Genomic DNA, 26260 nt, shown 5'->3' on the forward strand with positions numbered 1-26260 from the left:
GGCGGCCGACGGCCCTGAAAACGAGCGGCCGGATGGCTGCCGTCGGCGCCCTGGCACGGCAGACACTGCGGCTGGGAGCTTCTCTGAACTCACCCTAAAATAGGGCGAGAATGGGTGGGATTAAACCCGAGGGACACGGAGTACACACACGGTGGGCACTGGGGCAGGGCTCCCGCAGACATCGGGCAGTGACGCGTGAGGGTGGCAGGCACGGGCCCTGAGGACTAGTCACAGCCCGGCAGGACTGGCCGGGGGCCTCGGAGCCTGGGACCAGTGGTATGACTTGGGGGCTGGACAAAGCCACAGGCGGCCCAGAGACCCAGGGCCACAGGCGGCACTGGGGATGGGGTGGGGTGGGGGGCTCTTTTTGGACACAGCCACGCAGGGATCCAGGGGGTGGCTTACCCAGGGCGCGGCTTACCCAGGGCGCCACCATGAGGAAGGACGAAGCGCGGATTCAAGTCAGACCTTCTGTCACTTGGGACTGTGCTGTGAACTTCTACAGGGACGGGACTCAGGTCCCAACAGCGGACGGATGTCCTGGACCCACCCCCACCTTCTGGAGGAAAATACTCCTCGCCCCCGCCCCCCACCGATTGTGTAAACATAAATAAGTAGGGACAGAACTGTGAATAAACTCCTTATGCTTTCTTTGTTACACAACCTTAAACAAAAACAAATGTGCAAATTAAACACAAAGCTGAATGATCAATCAGCTGCAAGCGCACAGCTCGCCACTGTGTGGGGTGCCTCCCCCATCCCGGCAGGCGCAGGCCCTGGTGCTCCCTCGAACCGGGACGCCAGCGTCAATCGCCCCGTGCCAGGCGGCACGCCGGCGCTATCTCTGGGAGTCACCGTGGGGCCTTCGGTGCGGAGCCCTTGTCCCCGCGGCCCCCCCTCTGCCGCAGCTGCATCGTCCTCCCTTATCAGGCCGCGCGACCCCGAGCCGGGGCTGGAACCACCCACCCAGACGGGCGAGGGGAGTCAGTCCTCTGAGGATGATAAAAAAACGCAAGAGCAAAACAGTGCAAGTCCCGTGGGCGAGCGGGCAGGTCGCGGGACAGCCGCTGAGACCCTCGCCGCTCGGAGCCGCGCGCCTCCCCGGGGCCTCAGGGCTTAGGAAGCGAATCGTGTGGGTCGTCCTCAAAGGAAACCAGCTCTTCCACTCCCATCGGGAGAGGTCGGGTACTTTCATAAAAAGTTTGTGTGAGGATGATTTCTGAGCTGAATCTCTGCTCTGCTGCTCAAGAGACATCATGAACACCCTGGGGCAGCCCCCCATTGGGAGATGTGCCGAGAAGTGGCCACTTCTGGCCGAAGCTTCATTGCTCTTTAAACGGAGCCATGTAATGGAGAAAGGCATCAGGGAAGGGTGACCGCAAACCAGCAGCACCCCGGGGCGGGCACCCTGGTGCGCGGGTTATTTCAGGGCCAGCGCTGGCTCGGCGCCGCCGCCACAGTCGCACGCACCTGCTGCCAGCGAGCCCACCGCCCGCCACCCCACCGCCATCCCGCCTCCTGCCTGCCAGTGGCTCGGGGCGCCTGCCTGGGCCTCCGTTTCCCATTTGAAAGCCTAGTGGTTTCAAGTCGTTCCCGAAGGCTGTCTCTGGGTGCAGACAGCTTAAGCCTCCTCCCCTGACAACCAGGCACCCGGAGGGCAGCCCCCACGGCCCACAGGGCGTGGCGCAGCCGATCGGCGCCCACCGCCCCCGCGCGAGGACGGGCCACCCCTGCAGCCAGTCACAACGCCGGCCCCAGCCGCCGCCGGGGACCCACCTTCTCCCTCCCGATCGGAAGGGGCATGGCTGTGTAGAGGTTCTTCCTTCCGTCGAACACTGGCTTCCGATCCCCAAAGATCTGTGTTTTAAAGTGCTGGACCATATGCTCCACGATTTCCCTGAAACGAAAGAATTCGGGCAAAGTGTCAATAAGATCAGAGAAATGGCACCCGGGGCCAGCCTCCTTCCGACACGGACTCGTAAGCAATTCTGTAAGCCCTGTGGCTCCTTTGAGAGACGCGACTGTCATCGCTCCTCTGTGGAGATTCACGCTGGGACCCTCGGTGGGTTCACCCCGCTCACCGAGTCGCGGGAACGTTGGAGAGCGTCCTCCCCAAGAGCCACCTTGAGCGCTGCAGGTGGCAGTCGCCGGAAGCCCCCAGAATGCCCCGGGCACTGAGCAGCAGCCCGCGGGGCGGGACTCCTGTGGCCGAGGCCCTGGGACAGACTGCCACCGGCTTGGCTGTGTGACTCCGCGGGCCTCCCCCCAGGGCACAGAGCACAGCCCCCACCCCAATGACATCGGGGGCAGGCCCGGCCGTGGGCCTTGCTGTGGCCGCCGGAAAGTCACGGGACGTGATGCCAGCAGGGGTGTCCGGGGGTCCATGCGATTGGCCTGGCCTCCTGCCAAGAACGCGTGCCAGGCGCTGCCACCGTCTCGGTCTGGCCCCAGAGCAAAGCCCTGAGTTTGACCCGGAGCCCGAGTCCCACTGACCCAGCAGGCCCTGTCCCACCAGAGCCCCCCGTGGGGCCAGGAGCACCCAGCAGGTCTGCGGGGCACAGCGTGGAGACGTGTCTGCGGGCCCCCCAGCAGCAGGCACCCCGGGAGCGCACAGGAACTGCTCTGCCGTGGTGTGCCAGGGTGCTGCAGACACGCACTCCGCAGGCAACGGGAGGCAGGCAGGGCCTGGGCAGCCACACGTCCCTGCGCTGGCCCCAGCACCCCAGGCCATTGGTCCGGGGAGGCGCGGGGTGCCCCTGCCCACTCGCTGCCTGCCTGGCCGTCCTGCGCACGCTGCCTGAGAGCCCAGCGGGGAGGGCCAGGACCCTGCCCGGCCCTGAGACCCTCGGCACGGCGCACATGGAGGGACCAGTAGTTAACGGCCGTCAGGTTCAAAATCTGGGCCACCACCAGGAAGCAGAAGCTGCTGGGATGTGGCAAAGGACAGATGGATCCTGGCAGCAGGGCAGGGGACAGAGGGGGCGGGGGAAGGAGGCCTTGAAGGCTGCCCCAGGGGGGGATGGAGCCCAGCCCTGCCGCGAGGGCTTGCTCTGGGGCAGGGCCTTGGCCATCTTTCAGGGAGCAAGACTCAGACTCGTTCCATGCCTTTCCCAGAACACGAGGAAAGCCGGCCAAAGCGGCTTTCCGTATTCCAAGAGCTTTGCCGGGTTGACCTTCAACTGTACTGACCACGGGAGGCGAGTCTCCAGGGACCCGCCAATCGGCCCCAAACACCCCAGCCTGGGAGTCCCCGGAGCCGACGGGGCCTCTTGCCGCAGCCTCTGTGGCGGCGCCCCCGAGAATGCACCAGGCCTCTGGCGCCAGCTGGGAGGGCGCCGGCTGGCAGCGTGAAACCCAGGGGCCCCCGACCGGCCTCCGCCTCCGCCGTCTCTGACTGGCGGCCGGGGCCCAGCCGCACCTGCATCTGCACGTGCCACCCTGGGCCACCTCCATGGGCCATCAACAGGCCACTGCTCACATCCCAGGCTCCAAGGACCCCACCTTCACGGTCGACTCATGATCAGCTCTAGGTCCAGATGGCTCCCCTCGCATTCCAAAAACAGATTGCCCAGCTAAATTCAAGCCTATCGTGAATGGGGTTCAGAGGGCACACGCCCCGAGTCCCTTCACGGGGCCAGCGCCACTCCGAAACCCAACACGGCGATTGCTGGCCAATCTCACGTATAAACACAGATGGAGAAACAAAGTATTAGCAAGCAGACTCCAGCAGCACGTTAAAAACAACACAGTGTGAACGCTGGGCGGCTGCCAGGAACGACAGGTCCCGCTTAACGCGATACACGTAACTGATGTGAAATTACAGACTTCAGTTAGAAGCTGTAGAGCTTTTGGAAGAAAACAAGAGAAAAACCTTCAAGAACTCTGGGAAAAACCAAGATACTTTAGAACATAAATAGTATCAACTGTAAAAGAAACAAAAAACTGGAGTTCAGAAAAATTAAAAATCTGTACTCTTAAAAGATACCTTGAATGCAAAACAATTCAGCCACTTAGGGCGAAAGTCTGCCTGTTCACACAAAGGCTGCTGTGTACACCGCACCGCCCAGCACCACCCGACAGACACACAGAAGATGTGCACGCGTGTAACCACGGCCACGCCTGTATGCAGATACCTGTGTCAGCCCCAAACTGGGAACAACTCAACGTCCCCCACACGGTGAATGAGCTACAGAACAACATCACAGTGGGACGTGTTTATTCTGCTCCTGAAATGCTAGTACACGCAGCAGGAGGGTCGCTTAAAAACAAGCTCAGGGGAAGAGGGCAGATAAAGCGGGACGTACGGCATGATCCCATCCGTACGACATTTTCTAATGGGCAAAAAATAATCTATGTTGCCCAGAGGCACTTCAGTGAGGGGCGGGGGCAGGGGACTGAGGGCAGAGGACTCACTGCGGAGGGGCAGCGAAGAGCTCTGGGGTTGTCGGAGTGCCGCACGCCTCAGTCGGTACACGTGTGTGTACAGTTTTAACACTATGTTACCTAAGTGTGTACCTTTTTTACAGCTCACATAACTATACTTGAATATGGTTTATTGTAGCTACTTATATCTCAATAAAGTTTATTCATATTTTAAAAGTAAAATGTAAAATGTTTAAAAAAAAAAACAAAACCCTTTCTTTCTTTTATTGATTCCAGAGGGAGGGAAAAGGAGAAAGAGAGGAAGAGAAACATCGATGTGAGAGAGAAACAGTGGTTGCCTGCTGTACATGCCCCGACTGGGGACTTAACCCACAACCCAGGCCTGTGCCCTGACCAGGAATTCTACCCGTGCCTTTTCAGTTTGCAGGACGACACCCAACTGAGACCCTGGCCAGAGCAAGTACAAAAGGTTTAAAATTATGATAACCTCAGTGATGCAGGAAAAAAGCATTTAATAAAATTCAGTACCCAGGCATGGTTTCTGCGAATGAGCCAGTGAGGAAGGGAAGGAAATGTCCTCAATCTGGCAGAGCACCCCCCGCCCGCCCCCGCCTGAGATTCCCAACGCCGGGCTGCAGCGCGGCCACCGCAGCGGGCAGGAGAAAGCGGGGGACCGCACGGAAGGACGAACTGCCCTTATTCGTGGATGTGAGGCCCGACAAACCCACGGAGAACCCCGGGAGCTCCCAGGAGACAGGAGGCTGGCCGTGTGACTCTGGGCACTCTGGGGCCCAGCAGACAGTGGGGCCTCCACACACAGTCCCCGAACAACCGCACACATGCCCACCCCCCGCCCTGTGCTAAGTCTTCATCCGCTCCCTCCTCCGCTCCGCAGTCCTTCTGTGCTCCCAGGGCCTGGGGGTGGGGCTGGGGCAGGGGGAGCCAAGGGGCGAAGAGCCCAGGCAGCGAAGAGCCCAACCGGCAGGGGAACCCACTTCAGGACCAGCGCCCAGGAAGCCCAGTCCGTGCAGACCGGGATGGGGGACGGGCCTGGGAAGCCAGACGGGTGTGCCTGCGCCCCATCTGCTCGGCCTCGAAAGAGCTGCGACTCCCCGCACCGGTGTGCTTTCTGGCCAGAGCTCCTTCTTTCCCCGCTTCCTCCCTTCCTCCCCCCCCTCCCCCTTCCTTCCTTCCGTCCTCCCTTCCTCCCTTTCCTCCTTCCTTCCTTCCCCCTTCCTTCCTTCCTTCCCCCCTTCCCCTTCCTTCCTCCCTTCCCTCCCTTCCCTGCTCTCTCCCTTTCCCTTTATCTCAGTTTTGGTAGTGAACAGGTAACATAAAATGTGCCGTTTTGGTCGTTTTTCCATGTACATCTCAGCAGCATGAAGTACATTCACACTGCTGTTGTACAACCATCACCACATCGACCTCCAGATTTCCAGAAACTTCTCTCACTCCCCAGCGACAGCTCTGTTCCCAAGACAAAGTAACTCCCCACCCCCTGCTGCCCAGGCCCCGGGTTTCCCCAGCCCCCTAGCCGAGCTGCCCTGCAGTGAGGGGGCCGCCTGGGGACACGTTCAGTTCCTCCTTAGCTTCAGGCCTGGCCACGGGGCTCCCCTGACAGTCCCCGCCTTCCCGTGCCGGGCTCCCTACGGAGGGGCCTACGGACAAATGCTGAGTGACAGCCGCAGCCGCTGGCGACAGGTCAGCACGCCCCGCCCGCCAGGCAACGCGGTCAGTCCTCCAACAACGCCCGACGCCGACACCCTCATCGACGGGGACGACCCCTCATTGGTGGGGACGCGGAGGAGACGCATGGCCACGCGCTGGCACGAGGCAGCGACAAGGCGCCACACGTGCCACCGCACCGTCACGGGACAGGCTTGCCAGCCCAGAGGCTGGTGTGCTCTCTGTTAGCGTGTCTGCCTTTTTGCCACACCAATGGGAAGTTCTCTTCTTAAAGAGACATCCTTTTGTTAATTTCTAATTACACAGGGTTGACATTAAATATGTTCTCATTGTACATTTCAAATGCGGATAATGCTGCCAGTCTGCCTGGACCACCTCCTCACCTCCATCGTGTTCCTGCAAGTCACCTGCGCATTTTCGGACCTGTGCGTCCACATAACTATGTAGGCACCAGAAAAGAAACCCTCCCTCCCACCGTATTGTCATTATTTAAAAGATTTTATTTATTTTTAGAGAGAGGGGAGGGAGGCAGACAGAGAGACAGAGAAACATCATTGTGTGAGAGACACGGATCGGTTGCCTCGCACGCCCCCAAGCAGGGGACCTGGCCTGCACCCCAGGCCTGGGCCCCGACTGGGAATCCAACCGGCGACCCTGTGGTTCGCAGGCCGGTGCTCAGTCCCCTGAGCCCCACCAGCCGGGACTCTGTTGCCATTTTTTAAACCCACCGCGTCCAGCACGTGGTTGGGGAGCTGGCCGCTTTCCCACCCTGTCACCGCACACAGAGCCGTCATCGAGGGCAGAGAGCGAGCTGTCACTGCAGCATGTGCTGTGACCCGACAGCAACAGGCCACTCGGGACACGGCAGCCTGTGTCTCCAGACTCAGCGTGCACGCGGTGACGCTCCGCTGCGGCCACACCGCGGACACTGGCCAGCAGGCCACGGCACGCTCACCTACCCAGCCCCACGGGCCCCCTTATGTGTGATTTCTCCTGCTTGCTCTTCCTGCTTTCACGGCCTCAGACCCCCTGTCCCTGCCTCTCCGGGACCGACGGGCGGAAGCAGCCCCGGAGGGAGGAGGGCGAACGCACACACACGGCCCCGGCCGCCTCCTAAGGCCCGGGCCACGCACACTCCCTCCAGGGGACGGGACCAACGTGGGCACAGGCCACAACGACAGTCTGGCTGCCCTGTAAGGTCCCCTTCATGGCACAGAGCGAGTGTCCCGTAGGGCCCTCCTGGGGCCACAAGCCGGAGCCTGAGGGGAACCAGGGGAAGGGCGGCTGGGAGGCAGGCCTTGCCCTTGGAGCCGGCCTGTGCACCTGAGCGCAGCATAGTCGATCGCGGCCCAGGGGCCGGGCCCTGGGTCTACGGCGCGGGGGACACCCTGAGGGGGCGGACCTGCCCGTACTGGACCCACCCCACGCAGACACTCAGTGACGGGGAGCCCAGCGGCTCATCACAGCGGGGGCAGGTGGCACTTCCGTGGGTAGACGGCACCCCATCTGGGCCCCTCACTGGCCAGGGGCTCAACACCAAGCCCGCCTCTGCCCGCAGCGGGAATGAGGGGCGGAGGGAGAGGCAGGGGAGGTGGCAGGCGGCCCTGGGGCTGTCCCGACCATGCCACCCTCAGGGGCGGCCGGCAGTCGGCGCGCCCGCCCTCTCTGCCTCCAGCTCCACCCTGCGCCTCGTCCCCCCTCCCCCGGTGCTGGGCCCAAGCCCTGCTGGTCGCTGGCCTGACCCTCCCTCCCCCGCTGGGGCCAGGGCTGGTCTGCCCGCCCACGCGCACGGAGGTTCCTGCGCTGCGGCAGGGCTGGCGGCTCTGCTGGCACAAACTCTTGCCTCCCGTTTCCTCAGCCGTTCTCACTGACCCTAAGCTTGAGGCTGGGCCTCGGCCAAACCCCGTCCGCGCTAGCAGTGAACTGCAGGCCCCCACACGTGAGCGCAGCCGTTTCGGGCCGGCTCCAGACCGCAGGGAGTGGCGGAACCTGCTGGCGTGCAGGCTGGCCGCGGCCACAAAAGCGGCAGCTCGGCCCCCTGCTGCTTTCCGTTTGACTTGAGGTGATTTTGAAACCTGGGTGACCTGAACGCTTGCGGGCGGGACTGCAGCGGCGCAGGGCACAGGGGTTAGCCCTCCCCGCCGGCCGCCTCTCTCCATGGCCGGATCACCACGCCTCCGGCACAGCGTCCATGAAAGCAAGCTTCTCGCGCACCGTGGCCCCACTGCCACCGCACCGGCCACAGCCCGGACAGCACGCGCGCTTGAACCGCCTCCGCCCCGGCTCCCAGGGTTGCCCTCGCGGTCGGGTCCCGCAAGGGCCCGTCCCCGGGGGCTCAGGAACAAGGGCACGAGCCTGGCCACAGGACTCGCCGGGTGCACACGGCAGGCACGCCGACGCGCCGCAGAAGACCTCCAGTGAACAGAGTGGTTTAAACCAGCTGTGACAAAGTTTTTGTCCAGAAAACACATTTTTTTAGTAAGCACTTGTGTAAATGATTAAGTGCTGCTTGCTCAGAGAACAATCTTTTGGGGACAAATGCTTAGAGGTAGAATTGGTGGATCAAAGGGTAAATGCTATTTTTATTTTAGTAGAGACACAAAATCACTTTCTAAAAAGTCTGGATTAATGTCTAACTATTCAGTTTCACAGATAAAGGAACTGAATCCCCAAACATTCTTTCTCTCACAAAGGCTGTGAACAGGCAAAAACACAGCAGCAGAGAGTGGTTGACAAGGAACCAGGACGCAGCCACCAAACCGTGTGCGAGAATTCCGTTTCCGACCACGGCAAAACGGCTACAGTGGACTCACCGCCCGCCCCCCCGCCCCCCGTCCCCAAACACGGAATATCGGGAGGTCACATGCGGTGGCACTTCTGGCGCTGGAAAGCAGGCAGCTCGGGACCAGGCCTGCTGCTGAGTCATGTGCTCGCTGCCCAGGAGCACAGCGCGGAGCGCGGAGCGCGAGGCGCGCCGGGCAGCGGCAGTCCGCCCCGCTGAGGAGATGGGGCCGGGGCAGGTCTGGGGCTGTGGGAGAGGCAGGGACCCGTGTGGCAGGGACCAAGGAAGACGGCAAAACCCAGACACCCTCCATGGGACGCCTACAAGGTTCGACAACCAAAGAGTGCACTGGGCAGGAGAGTAAGCAACACTAGCCTGTCAACAGAGACAGACGCTGAGATGGCCCATGTGTTGCATAGTGAGCAGACAAAGGCTGCTAACGAAACAGTCACTATAAATACATTCCAGGTCGTCACAAAAAAGATGGGAACAATGAGCGAACAGGTGGGAAATCTCGGCAGAGAACGCAAACCAGGAAAAAGGACCAAGTGCCAATTCTAGACCTGGAAGGAGAATATCTAAATTTAAACATTTCATCGGACAGTGACTGTAGAAGACTGTACGCTATTTAAAAAAAAAAAAAAAGAATGGGTAAAGTGATCTTGAGGACAGATTAATAAAGATTAATCCAAACTGGAAAAAAGAGGTTTTGTTTTGTTTTTTAAACCACAGGCTCAATGACATGAAGACAATACCAAAGGGTTTCATCAGACACATAATTGCAATCCCAGCAATAAAGAAAATGGGGCAGAAAAAAGTGTTTAAAGAAATAATAGCCAGTCTTTCACTCAAATCTCATGAAACATACAAAGGTAAACCTCAATGACCCCAAGAAGGAAGAATACGAAGAAAACCACACGGAGGCACATCACAGTCAAACTGTTGAGAAGCAACATCAAAATAAAAAATATTCAGAGGAAAAAAAGACAGATCGCACACACAGGAAGCACAATTAAGCAAACGAGCTGCCATTTCCTCATATACAACGAGGAGAAAAAGTCAACATCAAGACATTTTTGAGGTGCTGCGGAAAAACTGTCAATTTAGAATTCAAGGTCCCACAAACAGATCTTTCAAAAATACGACAGACAGGGAGCACACTGTCAAGCCTGAAAGGGCGCTGGGGAGAGGTGCCGGGCCGCCGTGCGCGGGCCGGTTCCCGCGCGGGGGCTGGGCTGACGCCCTGCCGTCACCACGACGTCAGGCCGCGGGCCCGGGACGCACGCAGAAGCACAGGAGAACTCTGGCTAAAGTGGGAGTAAACGGGATCACGCTGTTATAAAATTCTCCGTTTAACAAGATAAATCACATGCTTAGCCATAAAATAAGTCCCAATGTTTCAAAAGACTGAAATCCGGACAGTGTTTTGTAAGCATAAAGAAAATAAATTAGCAACCAATGAAAACAGGGTATTTAAAAACACTCTCCGAAGAGTTACAAATTGAACAATACCTTCTAAACACCATGGATTAAAAAAGAATTTCACAAAGAAAATGAGAAAATATTTTAAACTAAAGAAAAACTAAAATGTATCAAAATGTATGGGCTATTGCTAAAAGCAAGTTTGGGAGTACCGCCGGCTTCAATAAACGGACAGGAAAGAAGAAAGGTTTAAAACTGAGGCTCTAAACTCCCCATCAGTGGAAGAAAATGCCAAACATCAGAGGGGAAAAGTGTGAGGGCGGGGGGAGGGGCGGGAGCCTGGGCAAACAAAAGACAAAAGTCAACAAAGTGAAAAGCTGTTTCTGTGAAAAGATGCCGCTGACTGATCACCTCTGCAAACCTGGGGGGGGGGGGGGGGGGGAAGGAGAGAAAACACCAGTTTAAAATATGAGGAACGCTCAGGAGCTTTCACTCCCTCCAGACCCTGCAGACACGGAAAGAATACTGTGACCAGTTCTATGCCCAACAGCCCAACAACTTACGGGAAATGGGCAGATGCCATAAAAGACATAAACTATCCAAAGCAGATACAGAAAGAAATGGAAAAATCTGAACAGTGTAATATCTGGCAAAGAAATCAAATTGCAAGGAAGCACTTCCTACAAAGAAAAATCTAGGCCCAAGTGGTTTCGGTGACAAGCTGGTCAAACAGGCATTATACCGATCTCACGTCATTCTTCTCGGGCACAGGGGATGGGGACGCGCCCCCATGAGAGGGCACGGAGCGATGCCCGCCATGGCATGGACACAAAAACCCACAGAAGGCCAACACTAACTCCAGCAATAGGTAAAAAGGTCGCACCACGGCTGAAGACAGGTATAACACAATACATCACCACAGCCAGAAACAGAAGCCGATTTAACACCCCCCCCCCGCCCGCCACACACAAAAGTAACGCGTGGCATTGCCGGGTGGACAAGCACCGCGGTGTGCAGGGCCAGCAGCCCGGACAGGGCCCCGCACCGGCAGAGCTCGGGGTCTCTCCCAAAGTCCTGGGAGGAGTGTCCCGTTTCAGAGGTGAAAGGGGAAACGTGTCCCCCGAGAGCAGAGCGGTAAGAGCGGCCACTTGCACCATGTACCTTCCATGTCGTTTTTACTGGATTTCCGAGCTGTCACCAAAAGCAAGTCGAAGAAATGAAACTCAGTAAAAACTGGAATGAAACAGTAAAGCCACCCTCATTCAAAAGTAACGAAAAAATGTAACTAACATCTTTGTGGAGCCATCATCCCCACGCTCTTACGGGGTGCGGGCGGAGGCGCGAGGGCAGCCCCGTGGCCCTGCGCGCCACCGCCACGCCGACTCCGGCGCGAGCCCGCCGCCACCCTGGGAGCAGCCCGTACTCGCTAGCAGGCGCTCCCTGCCTCTGGAAACGCAATTCTAAAACACCATTCACAGTAACAACATAGCATAACTGAAGAATAAGCCAAATGAGACCCCTCTACACTGAGCGTTATGAGTAACTACTACGAGAAATTAAACATAGAGAATGTACAATATTCTCTATAGACCTAAATATAGAGATTGTACAATGCTTATACATTGCTAGATTCAACAGTGTCAATTTCCCCCGAATTTATCTATAGATTCAAAACAATCACAATAAAAAACAATTCCAAGGGGCTCCTGGGTAGTTCGTGAAAATCAATCCATGTCCCCCCCTAGAGCGCCGAGGCGATCCCCACAGGAAGAGACGTTTTCTGAACCGACCCGCCCCTCATGCCTACACAGCGACCTGTCCAAGGCACGCTGCAGACCTAGGCGTGCAAGCCAACACTGCAGTTCTTGGGGGAAAAAAAAAAATTGGAGCATATCTTTGTTACTATCAGGTGGGCAAATGTTTCTTAGAACTCGCCACACAATGACCATTTTCAAAATCTGATAGCTGGACCCGAACAAATCATGAAGTTCTGCCCATTAAAGACACGATTAAGGGAGTGAAACTACAAAACTCAGACTGTGAGCACACAGCCCCCACCCTGACCTGCTCCTGGAATGTATTATTGCAAAAGCTCCTACAAGTCAGTAACAAAAGGACCAACAGCCCCATGGCAGGGGAGACTCCAACCGACCCTTCACTAGAGGGAACACGCGGTGTGACATTCTGTAACACGTGCATATAATATAATTCATAGATATACGCACATGAAAGGAGTTCGACTCATTAGTCATCAGGAAATGAAAATTAAAACCACCATGCAAAGCCACTCCACACCCACCAAAACAGCAAGAATCAAAAAGACTGGCCACACCAAGTGCACGGGCATGGTGCGGGTGTGGCGCGGGACGAGAGGCTGCCGCCCTCTCCGGACGCACCTGGTAGCTCCCCCCACAGCCAAACGGCTCCCACCCTTTGGTCCCGCAATTTCTCTCCTCCTTTCGCATCTAAGAGACATGAAAACACTGTGTCCACAAAAAAGACTTAAGAACGTTCATGGTAGCTTTGCACATAAAAGAAAGCCCAGCAGCCCAAGTGTCTAACAAGAGGAGGAATGAATAAATGATGAAATGTTCGTGTCATAAAGTGTTCCTCAGCAACAGAAACAAGACACTATTAATACACACAGTGGGGCAGGCCAATCCAGGAACTCCCCGCGGGTGGAAGGAGCGGGTGAGTGGCGGGCAGGGGGCGGGGCCGGCCTCGCAGGCCGCACAGCTGCTCCAATGCCGGAGCGGCACCCGCCTGACACACCAGCGCAGGACGCGTCGGGGGCGGGGGCAGACGTGCCCGCTGGTCCGAACTCACTGGATTGAACGTACGATACATACTTCATTGCACCTTGATACAAAAACGTTTTTCAAAAAATAAACCCAATAGAAACTTCCTGGGAAGAAGCTCGGAAGGACCTGCTGAGAATCGAAGGGCTGATTAAAACCTTGTGTTTGCATGCAAAGATCACCCGCACAAATCCACCAAGATCAATAAAGGAGGACACGGTACCTGTTAACTCTCCTTGGGCATTTCTCTGGCTTGATATCCAATTCATAGTGATAGATGTCAATTTTTGGAATGTCCATTTCAAAGAAGTTGGCCTGTAACTTGATTGTTCTCCCAGAGGTCCCGAAGTCGGGTCTGGGTGGAGGCTTGAAGGCATATCCTTGGATGGGGGGCGGCGGCGGCGCAGGAGGCGTGAGCACTGCAACAGCAAAGAGGTCACCGTCACTCGGGGCAGTGGTCACACAGGGCAACGCGCGGCCGTCCAGAGGCGGCGGAGCGCCGGCAGGGGCTGGGCACTCACCCCACTGTCCTTCCCACCTCCCCGGGACCCTGTGCGGCTGGTGCCCCGGCCCTTCCATTCTCCGCCTCACCACAGAGGCCCCCGCCTGCCAGGCTCAGGAGCCCCCCTCCCTCAGTGTGCCCTCCTCTCACTCAGTGGCACACGGCAGGCCCCATGCCCTCCTTTTCCAAACTGCCCCCTCCCGGGCCCCCTCCTTGCTCTGCCCAGATCCCCGCGCTGCGGCGCTGTCCCCCGATGCTAGTCATTTCTGCAGGGGGCTCCCAGCCACTCAGCCCCCTCCCGCCCACACCGGGGGCCCCGCCAATTCACCGTGAGTTCCCAGCCTGAGCGCTGCGCTGCGCCATCGCCGCGATTGAGGTATCTGCCCCCCCAGGGGGACCGCGAGCACCCCCCGGGGGTCGGAGAGCACGTGACACACAGTGAGCCCAGACACACCACCCGAACCCTGTCTGAGGACGCTGACGCTGGGACAGGTGAGAGAAGGCTGCCCCAGTCACTCGGAGCATGTCCTCTACAGCGACCACCGAGCACCAAGAGTTAAGAAGCCACGGCGTCCAGACACCAGTGCTCGCCGCACTCCCAGCCTGCACGCCATCTCCCACAGGTGGCTTCCAGGGCTTTGGACAGGTGTGCAGGGGCCACGCGGGTCCCCAAGTCTCCATAATCTCTCAGGTCCCCTGAAACCGCGACTCGGCGCCCGCTCCCCGGGGCCAGCACCACACCCACACTGGCGGTGGCGCCACAGGAAGCTGGCTCTTTACCTCAGCGCGTGCGTCACCCAGGGGCCGGCACACACACTGGGTGCGCCCCGTCCCCCTTCTCTGCGCAGGAGGGCCGGGCAGCTCCGGTGCTGCGGGCGATCGGAGACTTGGAGGCTCAGAGACTCGGCCACAGGGGGCCACGGTGGGCCACAGAGGGGCAGGAGTCGCCACCGCGCCCTCCGCCATCGCCCACACAGCCGTGAGGGAAGGCTCTCCGCCCCAGACGGCATGAAGGACTTCCCCCCACGCACACGCTCACCAATCCCATCAGTACAGCTAACACTGTGGCTTTAGGGGGAAAAATACTTTCCCAATAACAGAATACTTTAAACTTTCGCTCAAGAATTTGTTTTTTTAAAAATCCTCATTAAAAAAAATAAAATAAAAAAGCCATGTACCTCAATTGCTACTGACATTCACTGGAGACAAAAATACTCCACTAATAATAATAGAAGCTGTTCTTCCTGTCCTTCTGACCTAGGAAAACTCAGAGGCCTTGAATTACTTGTTTTTTGTTTTGTTTTCTTTCTATGAGAAAACAAACACGCTTTAAAGGTTACTCATCTCACTGAGTTATTCCATCTGGAAACCCTCAGGCCTCCCTCCACTGAGCTAGTGTGACTTCACAGATGACGAGCTCACAGACTGCGCGGCGCCCCCTCCCCACGCAGGCGCGCTCCGGTGCCTCTTGCGTGCCGGGCATTGTGCCAGGATCGAGGACACGTGCATAGTTAGGGTTCTCGAGCGGCTCCCGGGTCGCCTCCCAGGACAGTGTCTGAGGGCGAGTTGCCAAACAGATGCAGCGCTGGCTCCTCGTAAGCTCAGCAGGGACACGGGCCCCTTCACACGAGGGCTCCCGACAGGCCACGGCACGGACGGCCCGGCTCAGGCCCCGAGGACGGGGATGGCCGCAGCGCTGCGTGCCCACGGACACAGGTCCATTCTCAGTGGGTGCCTCCTGTCCAGCAGGAGGGCTCTCGTGAGCATGGAAGCAACATTAAACCACGGGGGTCACACCCGGGTCCGGGCAATGCCCAGCCGCAGGGCCGCAGAATCCTGGTCCCCGTGCTGGGTTTTGGGGACGCGGGCCCAGGTACCAGGTGCCTGCACACGTGTCTGGACTGTGCCTCACGGCTGCAGGAGGGAGCCGTTGCCCTTGAAAAGCGAAGCCGCCCAGGCTCAGGCAGAACAGAGCAGGACCGCGGGGCCCTCGGCTCCAAACCCAGGCTCTGCCCGCGCCACCACGGCCACCGCCCGGCAGGCACCAGTGCTCGCAGCTGGCTTACACCTGACCGGCTGGCACGGCTCGGCCTCGGGCCCCTGCTCAGGCTGAGCCTGTACTTTCCCGTGCTGCCCCACACCTATTACTTCTGCAGAATCTGCCATGGGAAACAAAGAAAACTCTCCACTAGTTTGAGTTACTAAGCTGTGTTGATAAAAGCAGTGGAAAAATCGCAGTAGTAACATAGTCATAAAGTACATAACTTCACAAGGTGCTTCTTCCTCGCATCTAGACTCAACAAGGACAGTGTGACTGGCAGCGTGGGAAGGCGTCAGGGACACAAAGCCACGAGTGAAAGCTGCAACGCTTTCCAAGCAGAGAAAACAGACAGGCTGTTTCGCAGCTTTGGGAAAGGAGCCCCCCCACCCCCTGCTGAAGACGATGAAGCTGCCGGGCCCCAGGGGTCTACGGCTGTTTTTATATCTTGCAGGAGTCCTGCCAGAACAGGCAGGAGTCACAGACGAAACACTGGAGAGGATCAAATGCGGCAGGAGGGGCCCGAGTTCCACAGGTGGCAGGGGCGGGGGACTGATGGGCAAGGCCGCTCACCGACGGGTGAGCGCCGGACACCGAGATGGACACCAAATGCCTTCACCACCGCCGACACAGGCGGCTCTTTGGGCTGCAGCAGCCCTGTGCCCGCCCGGAGCCACGGGCAGAACCGTGACGGTGGCCGCCCAACGGAGCCCACCGGTGGGTGCCTGGTGGGCATATGCCACTGACAAGCATGGTTATCACCAGCCCCCCGAGTGTGAGGCCCCGGCTGACCTCCTCCACCCCCCCCCGCACAACGGCAGCAGGTGCCGTCAACCTCTGTTGAGTAAACGAAAGCCCAAGAGAACCGGGCACTTGGGAAGACTCGGTCCAGGACACGCCACCAGCTTCTCCCCACCTGGGCCTCCCTGGGAGGCTAGGAGAAGGGGCATTCTGCCGTGGGCGAGGCGCCGGCGAGGGGGTGCCAAGTGACCACGGAGCGGGGTTCAAGGAGGGCGCCCCTTGGGCACTCAGGGAGATGCAGAAAGTCGCCGCAAAGGGGCTGGGAACCCAGAGGTGCGCGCTGCGTGGCGAGAGACTCGGCACAGCCCCCTGGGCCCAAGGGGTAAGGAAAGGCCCCTCCCGCATCCAGATGCGGCTGCCCCGGGAGCGGAATGAGGGGGCAGTGTCCCCAGAGAAGCTCCATATGTGGGTTACCCACATGCCTGTCACCGCTCACAAAAATCTACACAACTGCCAAAAAGAAAAAAAGGAAAAGAGAAAGAACTGGTTATGGCTCTGCCCCTGCTCAGCGGGCCCCCGCCCCAAACCCCCGCCCCGCGTGGAGGACCCCGTGTGTTTCCCAGCGGCCGCGTGGGCCCCCGGCCCCCAGGTTCTCCAGCACCCTCTCCGCACTCCGTGGGAAATTCGGGTCCCCTCCACCGCCCGGCTGTGGAAACTATCGCAACACCCGGCCCCACCACATGGCTCGACTCCCAGCCCGCGCAATGGTTTTGTTCTGAATGTGTTTCCTGTTGTTTCTGTCAACGTCCACCCGGCCTCTGTGTCGGGGGCAAAACCCCGAGGAATGGTAAGGCCGGTCCTTTCCCATCTGGGAACCCAGACACGGGACTGTAGCTACGAGAGGAAAGGGACCCAGCTGTGCAGGGGCAGGGTGTGTGTATGTGTGACACATCCAGGACAGCGGCCGGCTCAGCCCCTGAGCACTGTGGAGGCGACCCCGTCGGTCCGGCAGCGCTGGCCAGAGTGACTTCTGAGGGCGGGGTCCCCGAGCCGGAGGCAAGCGCTGGCAGGACCGCCGCGGGCACTCGCACGTGCTTTTGAAAGTCCCTGTGTCAGAGCCACTTCTCGGTCAGTGAAAGGGAAACCAGGGAATGAGTAACCGACTTCCTGTGTGAGCGAGTGCGTCACAGCGACGGGACGGACGCCGGGTGGGCAGGCTGTCAGCGCAGTCCTGGTCCTCCCCCGCCTCCCCGGGGCTGGGCGGGTGCCGCCTTTTCCGAGGAGGGTCACAGAGGGGCCGCCCCTGCCCGCCAGGAAAGAGGGCAGGCGCTCCTCCTGCTTATGGGGCAGGGACTGGGAGAAAGCTGGCACCCGGGACTGGAGCCATGTGACAGGAAAGCGAGGTGACAGGAGCAAAGTGAGGGGCGCCGTGGGCGGGGCAGGTGGCAGCAGCGGTCCCGTGGCCTCAGTACACCTTTCACAGCGACACGCAGCCAACCAATGGCAACCCTGACGTCTCTCCAGGAACCTCTGTTCACACACAACTCACGTCAGGCAGGCACGGGCCAGCCCGACCGCGCCCGCCACCCCCCGGGGAAAGGCCGCGTGGGGAGCCCAGGGCTGCCGGAGCCCTCTGGGACGCTGGGGGGTTTCCCCAGCTGGGACCCCAAGCACTCCTGGGGAGGACCCGGTGACAGGGAAGCCTGGAAGGGCCGTCTGTGCCGCCCCCCTGCGGGAGCTGCAGGGGTGCGGGGTGGGGGCAGGGGCCCGGCAGGGGGTCTCACAGGGCACAGCCCAGTGTAGGTCCCTCGAGTGATGCCCGAGCCCTGCAGTGCAGTCCGTGGCCCTGGCTTCGCAACCTGCAACTTATAACCACACCGGCTCCTCCCCGGCTCCTACCTCCTACCTGGGCCTGAGCGCCCGGGGCACAGCGCCGAGGCCGAGCCGGCTCTGCACGCCCGGCACGGCAGCCGGGGCAGAGCACAGCCGTGTCTCCCAGAGCGTGGGGCCCAGGGCAGGTGCGTCGGCTGCTCAGTGAGGGACCACCCGCTCAAGAAAACCTCACGCACGCGGGCTGGGCGGCCGACCTCATGAGTGGGGCTCATGTGCCCCCGTGTCTCAGCCTCCGCGCTGCTGTCCTCCTTGACGTCCTGGCCTCCCCTGAGAACGGGCGAGCTCTGGGGCCCCCAGGCTAAGTGCCACGCCACACATGCGGCAGGTGACCCTGGAGTCCGCCGCGTTGTCGCCAGCACCGCGGCCTTCATCCAGAGGCTGGTGCGGCTTCCTGGAGCACTGGTCTGCCGCCGGGCACCCCAGGACTGCCTGCCCGGGCCACGGGCCCCGGGCCGACAGCTGTGGTCTCCAGGCGCCCTGCCCAACATGGGAAGACGAGAGGAGCCTGCCCTGGGGCGAGGGTCCCCGACGAACCCCGGCCTCAGCTTGGGACCCACGCGGAGCACGCAGCGGTCATGGCCTTGGACTGACCTCCAACGGAAACGCAGTGCTCCCTGCCGTGAGGAACTGGAACAAGAAGCCCCAGCAGCCTCAGCAGCAGCACCTGGGGCTCGCGGAAAACACGGGGGCACCTGTGTCACAAGACGACGGCTCGGCACCTAGCGCATCTCAGACTCACCGCCACGGCCCCATCGCATCAGCCCAAACTCTGTTCACCCTGCTTCTTAAGTGCCACCAAAGCACTTGTTTATCACTTTGTTACACGTTCATCTGGTGTTTCTTTTTGAAAGATTTTATTTTATTTTTTTATTTTTATAGAGAGGGAAAGGGAGGGAGAGAGGCTGAGAAACATTGGGTGGTTGCCTCTTGCAAGACCCGGCCCGCAGCCCAGGCCTGCGCCCTGGCCGGGAGTGGGCCCAGCGGCCTTTTGGTTCGCAGGCCGGCGCGCAGTCTGCTGAGCCGCGCCAGCCTGCGCTCATTCGGTGTTCTGGTGATGGTACTTCAATATGACCAGGCTTCTTGGTCATGCTATGCATTTTGTTTTGTGCCTTGAAAAACATGATTCTGCAAAGGGTTCCATCCATAAACCTCACGGGACCGACAAACAGGCTGAGGACCCCACATCCTCGAGGACTTCAGCTCCGAGAGGACAGAGTGGCCTCATCTTTAAGCAGAGAAAACAGGGTCCCAGCCGCTGATAGCGTCACCAAAGCTCCCTGGTTGCTGTGGAGTGCGGAGGGCGGGCGGTCGGACGTGCCAGCAGACAGGGCGAGCCAACAGGCCCCGTGACGGTTCTGTCTCCATGGCGGCCCTGGGAACGCAGTCCCCGAAGCGCTGTGAGCTCACAATGTCCCAGCTGCCATGACAACCAGCGGCTGCCAGGCTCCTCACGCAGTCCGCCCCCAGGAGGGCGCAGAGTCGGGATTCAGGAACCAAGCATTCGACCGGGCTGACAGCATCGCCTGTGAGTGGACTGTTCCGGCCTCGTGGAGGCCACGGCGGTCCCCGGGCGGTCCCGGAGGCTCCCCTGCCGGCCGCCGGGCAGGAAGCACGCTCTCCCGGGGCAGGGGACAGCGCACAGACGAGCCCGCTGCAGAGCAGCGCCTCCAGTCTGTTATTCTCTCGACACCGACGCACGCAGAACCGGGCTTTCAGAAACTGCGTGACCCGTCAGGTCAGGCACAGACAGGCGGTCTAACAGGCAGGCGGCAGCTCAGCACAGCTTCGGCCCGCCCCCCGCCCCCCCACCGCGGGCCCTCGCTGCCCCTCCGACGGCCGGCCTGCCGAGCAGCAGGGACGGGCCTAAGCTCTTGGTGTTGGCTTGAACCATCAGGCCAAGAACGGCAGCCCTGACCACAGGTGACACATACTAGGTACTAAACCACAGAGCTGGCAGCTGGAAGTCACCCTGGAAACGGGGGTGGGGGACAGCAACCCGCCCTTCCCCTGCAGCCTGCTCTGAGTCATCAGCTGCAAGCCGGGCTGTGGGCGGCGGCGAGGCAGCACCGAGGCCGGCTGGGCCTGGCAGCTCAGCGGGGGAGAGGCAGGCATGGGGATTTCCTGTCTCCGCAGCCACCCCAGACAGCGCCCCTCCACTGGGCCTCGCAGAATGACGGTACGACCCTCAGGAACAAAAAGACCGGTACGGCTGTCCACTCCCGGGCGACTGCAACGTTCCCTGAGAAAAACCTGAACCACACAGTCACTAAATAGACAGCAGCCTGGCCCAAGAGGCGGCAGCGGCCCTGGCTGCCTGCAAGCAAGCCCTGGGGGCCGGACTCTAGCCAGCTGGCCGTCCTGCTGCGGCCGGGCCGGGCCGGGCCTGTGCTGCAGACTCGCTGAGCCTCTGGAGGGGACACGAGTCCCACCCGTGGGCAGGGGCCAGCCGCGGGCACCCAGGCGGGCCTCAGCTCCTCCAGACCCCGCCCTGGGCATCAGACGCACAGCTGCACCTCTCCTGCCTCCGTTGTAGAACTGTTCTTATACTGGACATCAGCCAGAAGCTGCGAAGGCCAAAGGTTGATATAAAATGGCTCGGGCCCTGGCCGGGCGGCTCCGCTGGTTGGAGGGTTGTCCCATACACCAACATAACAGTTGTGGGTTCGATCCCAGTGGGAGGTTGTATGGGACGTAGCTGGTCGATGTCTCTCTCTCCTGTCTCTCTGATACCAATGAATGTATTCCTGAGTGAGGGTTAAAAACATCTCTCAGGGCTGGACAAGGCTCCGGAGCCAAGTGGCCTGTCAGGGCCCCGGCCAGGCAGGGCCGGCCCCCCATGGCTCCTCGGGCACAGACCAGCCCCTCCTGCGGAAACCAGCTGGGGTCACACAGGCAGGTCTCGGCACGGCCACCATGCTGACCAAACCACGTCTGTCCAACACACACACGGCAGCCTTGGAGCTGGCCCGAGGGGCCTCCTAGAAGGACGCGCGAAGAACGCAGGAAGGACTCTTGCTCTTGGCTGGAGATAAAACACAACAAGGACCCACGGTCCACGGAACCGGGCAGCCCAGCAGCCAGCCTCGCTGAGCCCCAGGCTCACAGGGTGTAGAGGGACGTGTGGCAGGCGGAGAGGACAACGATCCCACGCTCCTTAGGGGCCCCGGCCGGGACAGAGGCCAGAGGGCACGCAGTCCCCTCTTCAGGAGATTCCGGGATCAGCGCACATGTTACCAGGAGAGTCAGCGTCACCTCTAGGGCTCCTATGTGACAATAAACACGAGGCCATGTCTCCACCCTCAGGAGGGAGGAGGGAGGGCCACTTCCACTCCTTGGGTGGTTCGGTTGGGGCCTCCACTGTGGGCATAAGAGAAGATGAGAGACCAGGACAGCGGCCCCCGGCAGGCTCTCAGCGGGGGAGGGGCAAGCAGTGGACGGGGCCCCAGCCACCCTCTGGAAATGTGTCATCTTCACAGGGGCCACAGTTCCTGTAAGCCTCTCGTTTCTTCCTCTCTTGGTAAAACCTCTCTGGGAAATTCCAGTCTGTCTCAGCCTGGTTCTTGGCAAACCCAGCCTGCGCGGGAAGCGTCACCTGGCGACGGCGTGGCCGGGACCCTGCAGAGGCGGACCCAGAGGCCTCGCCCAGCCCTCGAGGCTGAATGAGTAAGAGCTTAAAAACACGCCAGCCTCCTGGCAGCGGCAGCGGCAGCGCACAAGGCAGCGGTCCTGCAGAATCAATCAGGAAACAAACGAACTACAACACAGACCCAGCCCCTTCCTGCTGGTGGCTAACTACCCCTCTTTATTTTTGTTGCCACCTCAAAGAACTTTTCTCTCCAACAGGTTTTTAAGGTCTAACCTGAAACTCCAACTGTCACTTAAACAATCTCTTTGAGAAACGGCTCCCAGAGCCATCCCGTGATCTGTTAAGAGAAAAATTTTTTTTTTACTGCAAAAATTGCTTTACTAAAATTTCTCTCGTAAGTGAGCAATGTCCTCTCCTGTGCACCACGCGCCTTCATCGAGGACACTAGAAGCACAATGAACGCAGGGAGGAGCTCGAGACGCACTCACAGGTCGTGTCCTCCACAGACACAGCCGACACAGGGGGGCCCTGAGGCGCTGCTTCACTTCTCCAAAGAAGAAAATGAAAGCCAAGATGCGCTCGGTCGCCGCCCCGTTGAACCGTCTGGCGACATTTTAAAACCTGCCCCGATCAGGACTCCAGGCGGGCCCGGGGCCCGTTACACGTCCCACGTCCGCCTTACAGGTGAGCCCAGGGACAGCGGCGCTGAGCCCCGCTTCCACGGCCCCACGGCTGCGGGGACCACCGCTGCAAGGCCCTGCCCCAGGGCAGCCGGCAGCCAGGGCAAGATGTAAACGAGGGCCCCAAACCCCGTGCTCCGCACTACGGCCAGAACACACGGGACCTGAAATCCAAGAGCAGGGCTGCAACGTGGACTGCACTTCCAGTAACGGGTGCTCTTACTGAAATCGTGTAAAACACCCCCAGCGGGCGCTTCCACTGCTTCAGACACGCTGCCGGCGCCGCTGCTCCTCTGCTGCGCCTGACTCACAGGGGATCCCCTGCCCCGCCCCCGCAGGCTCTGTGGTCGAGTTGCTCTGAGGTGCCAGGGAAACCACCTCATTTGGGTGCCCTTCCGGCACACACCCACCGAGGACGGGCCAGCGCGCAACGCACAGCGGTGCGGCCCCGAGGCCGGCGCTTCTTTCTTTCATAAAGGAGAAGAGAGTGTAACTGCGTCAGCACACCCGCCTTCCAGGGACGAGGACGGCTGCAAGTCCTGCGCTCGGCCCCGGGGGCACCTGCACGGGCCCAGCTGCGCCGCCTTCTGTGGGGGAGCTTCTGGTGACGAGGCTTGGCTGCTGCTGGCTGCCCGGGCCGGCGTCCTTCCCTCGGAGCAGGCTCCTAAGGTCCAGCCTCAAGCGCAGTAAGGGACAGGGAACGAACAGGCGTTTGGGTGCCCCCAGCTCACAGCGACCACCTGGGCCGGCAGTTCCCTGCTGCTCCAACGAGGTCACAGGCAGTGAGTGCACACGGGGTCAGCCTTTCCCACACAGCGTCACTAGAGGAAACTTGGCACTTGAGGGCATCTGAACGACACAGTGACGAGACCCTGCATCTTGAACTTGAAGTTGGTGCTAACGGAGTTTTCTTGAAGGACATGCAGTGCAGTTTAAAGCTGCCCCAATCCTTGCACTTGGAGAGGCGGCCCGCGGCCCCTTCCCTCGCGTCCGGCCAGCAGGACAGCCCCGGCCAGCACAGGGGTGAGCGGGGCCCGGGGGCCAGGCCCAAGGGCCAGGCAGCATCCACCACTGGACGCTGCTCCGTGACACGTGCCCGGGGAACCCAGCCCGCCTTGCCGTCGCCTTGGCCGCCAGCCCCCCACCCCTTGGTCCTCCCGTGTGATCCACGGCCAACACTGTCCCCTCGCTTGCTTCCGACTTTTTCAACTTCACGGGGGAGCAAAAGCCACCAGAAGAGAGCTCCCCAACCCCGGCCCCAAGGCCTGCACTTCCCACAGGAACTGAGGGTGCCCGCCAGGACCAGCCCCCAGCACACACAGGCCGGTGCCCAAGGTTGGGGCCAGTGAGCACCCCAGCCACGCCCACCAGACAACTCCAAGCAGCGCACGGACGTGCTACGATGACACCAATCTTAAGACACGCAACAAGGCGAAGACAGAGAAAAGATCTTTTAGGACAGAAGAGGGAAAAACACAGGCCAGCTGTAAAACAAGCTGACGACAACAGCCACAGTGCGGCCCCCCAAAGAAAACATTGTCCAAGCGGTAAGAAGAAATAGCTCAACCTGTGAGCGTGCACTCGGGAGATGCTCTCTCCAGAGCGCGGAGGTGGAGCGAGGACGTCCTCTGGGGAACACAGACCTTCTGGCCCGGCTGGTGCGGCTCAGCAGCCTGAGCACAGGCTGCAAACCGAGAGGTCGCCGGTTTGATCCTTGGTCAGGGCACCTGCCTGGGTTGGGGGCCAGATCGCCAGCTGGGGCGTGCAAGAGGCAACTGATCAATGTTTCTCTCCCTCTTTCTCCCTCCCTTCCCCTCTCTCTAAAAAAAGAGAAATCTTTAAAAATAAATTGAAAAGGGAATCTTTACAAAAAGAAAGAAAAAAACCTCAGTCCACCTTCCTCCAACGACCTGTGAGCTGCTCACCCCTACTTCTCCCCGCCTCTCAGCCCCCTGCAGCCGGGCTCCATCCCCACCCCCCACGCGAACAGTGCGCTCCTGCCAACCCCTCACGTGGCCACAGCACATGGTCACAGCTCGGAGCTGCCCATCACAGCCCCCGGGAGCTGGCCACTCCTCTTCCCGCCTCGCCGCTGCTCCCCTGTCCCCAGGCCCGTTCCTCCCGCTTCGTGCCCTCTCCCCACCCCCCACCCCCCACCCCCAGCTCTCCCTGGTGGCGGCACCAGCCACGTGGTTTCCAGCGCTCTCGACGTCCTGGCCACCACGGAGCCCTCTCCAGCCCACGTGTCCCTGTGAACCTCCTGCTGCCCCCAGTACCTCAACCATGAGTCCAATAAACACCTCGGACTCTAACGTGTCGCGGCCGCCTGCTGTCCCGCTCCTGGCCTTCCCCACAGACCCGATCGCTCTCTCTGTCCCTCATTCGCGTCTCTTGAAGAGTCGCCAGCATCCACGGGCTCCAAGGCCCACCCGCCCACCCTCCAGCCCCCCAAACCCGGCAGCCGCCCCGCCTCATCTGAGCCCACCTGGCGGGGTCACCAAGAACGCCCCCACTAGCAGCCCCCGGGGGGCCTCACTCACTCGCGAGGCCGCTGCCCAGGCCGCAACGCTGGCACCCTCATGCCCCACGCGCAGCCCCGACAAACCCTGCCGCCTCCACCTTCAAACCCCGGACCCGCCTGCCCGGGCCCCCAGCGCCAGGCCCCCACGGCCGGCACACCGGTCCGGCCGCCCAGCTCCCTGAGACGACTCCGCCCTTCCTCGCGGGTCCCCTGGCCACACAGTGGCCGGAGCCCCAAGGGCCAACTCAGCCGCCGCGCGCCGCCTTCGGACGGTGCCTGACCCCTTCCCGGGCCCCGGCCGCGCGCACACGCCCCCTTGGCCGTAGGCTCCTGCCCGGCCGTCCCTGCTTGGAGCGCCCCTCAGGGACCCTGGGGCGGCTCACCCCTCTCTCAGGCCTCTCTGCTCACACGTCGCCCTGGGGAGAGCAGTGCCGGTCCCCGTTAGAAACGGCCCCGGCCCCCCAGGCTCGCTCTCTGCAGCGTGTGGCAGTGAGTCCCCCCGGGGGAGCATCCTGAGGGCGGAGCCCCAGGCTCTGTCCACGGCTGCAGCCCAGCACCCGGTGAGCGGTCCCAGGTGGACTGACCCCCACCCTCCGGCTGCCAGCCCTTCTCCGCAGCCAGGCACGTGGGAGGCGGGGGGCAGGCTGCGGGAACCCCGGGCCCCGCGGTGGCTTCTGAGGCCACATGCCCCCGGAGACTCACACGAGGGGGACCGCGCTTGCTGGGCCTGCACTCCCTCGGGAGGCCCCCCGGGGCCATGCAGAGCCCACGGCCCAGAGAACACGCCCCCCTGCAGCTGCCGGTGCAGTGAGCATACAAGGTGCCTTAAAAAGAAAAGGGTAAAATAGAGGTGAAAAATAAATATTATGAAGGAAAAACTCCAACGTCTGTTCGTGGTGCCTTTTCAGTGATGGCATGCTGTGCCGTTACATGTGAATGTTCCCAGACACGGCCTGGGCACGCCTGCAACACCGCTCCCCTCAGCGGCGGTCAGGTGTCAGGCGCTTCCACGCGGGGTTTCGTACAAGACTATTCTCCTGTTCTTTTTAAAATACAGTGACTGTGTTCTGTGAAAAGAAATGTGATTTTAGGCTGGCAGGGCAGCTCAGCTGGTTAAAGAACTGTCTCAATACATCAAGGTAGTGGGTTCAATTCCCGGCCAGGGCACACACAAGAACCAACCAAGGAGTGCGTGAGCAAAGCAAGTGGAGCGGCAAGTCGGTGTCTC

General features: G+C 60.4%; 1 protein-coding gene across 2 annotated transcripts in view; it reads right to left on the reverse strand.

The window, feature by feature from the left end:
* The window catches only part of AGO2 (argonaute RISC catalytic component 2), a 69181-nt gene that overhangs the window by 23308 nt on the left and 19613 nt on the right, over positions 1-26260 (reverse strand). For both annotated transcript variants that reach the window (XM_054590531.1, XM_054590530.1), the window contains exons 2-3: positions 13295-13490; positions 1777-1897 (exon numbers count right to left, since the gene is read on the reverse strand). In XM_054590531.1, coding sequence (XP_054446506.1) covers positions 1777-1897; positions 13295-13490 — 317 coding nt within the window. The remainder of the gene's footprint in view (positions 1-1776; positions 1898-13294; positions 13491-26260) is intronic.

The sequence above is a fragment of the Pteronotus mesoamericanus genome, unplaced genomic scaffold (assembly GCF_021234165.1).
Source record: "Pteronotus mesoamericanus isolate MK-2021 breed Mesoamerican mustached bat unplaced genomic scaffold, CSHL_Meso_final scaffold_174, whole genome shotgun sequence".
In the NCBI taxonomy this organism is placed as follows: Eukaryota; Metazoa; Chordata; class Mammalia; order Chiroptera; family Mormoopidae; genus Pteronotus; species Pteronotus mesoamericanus.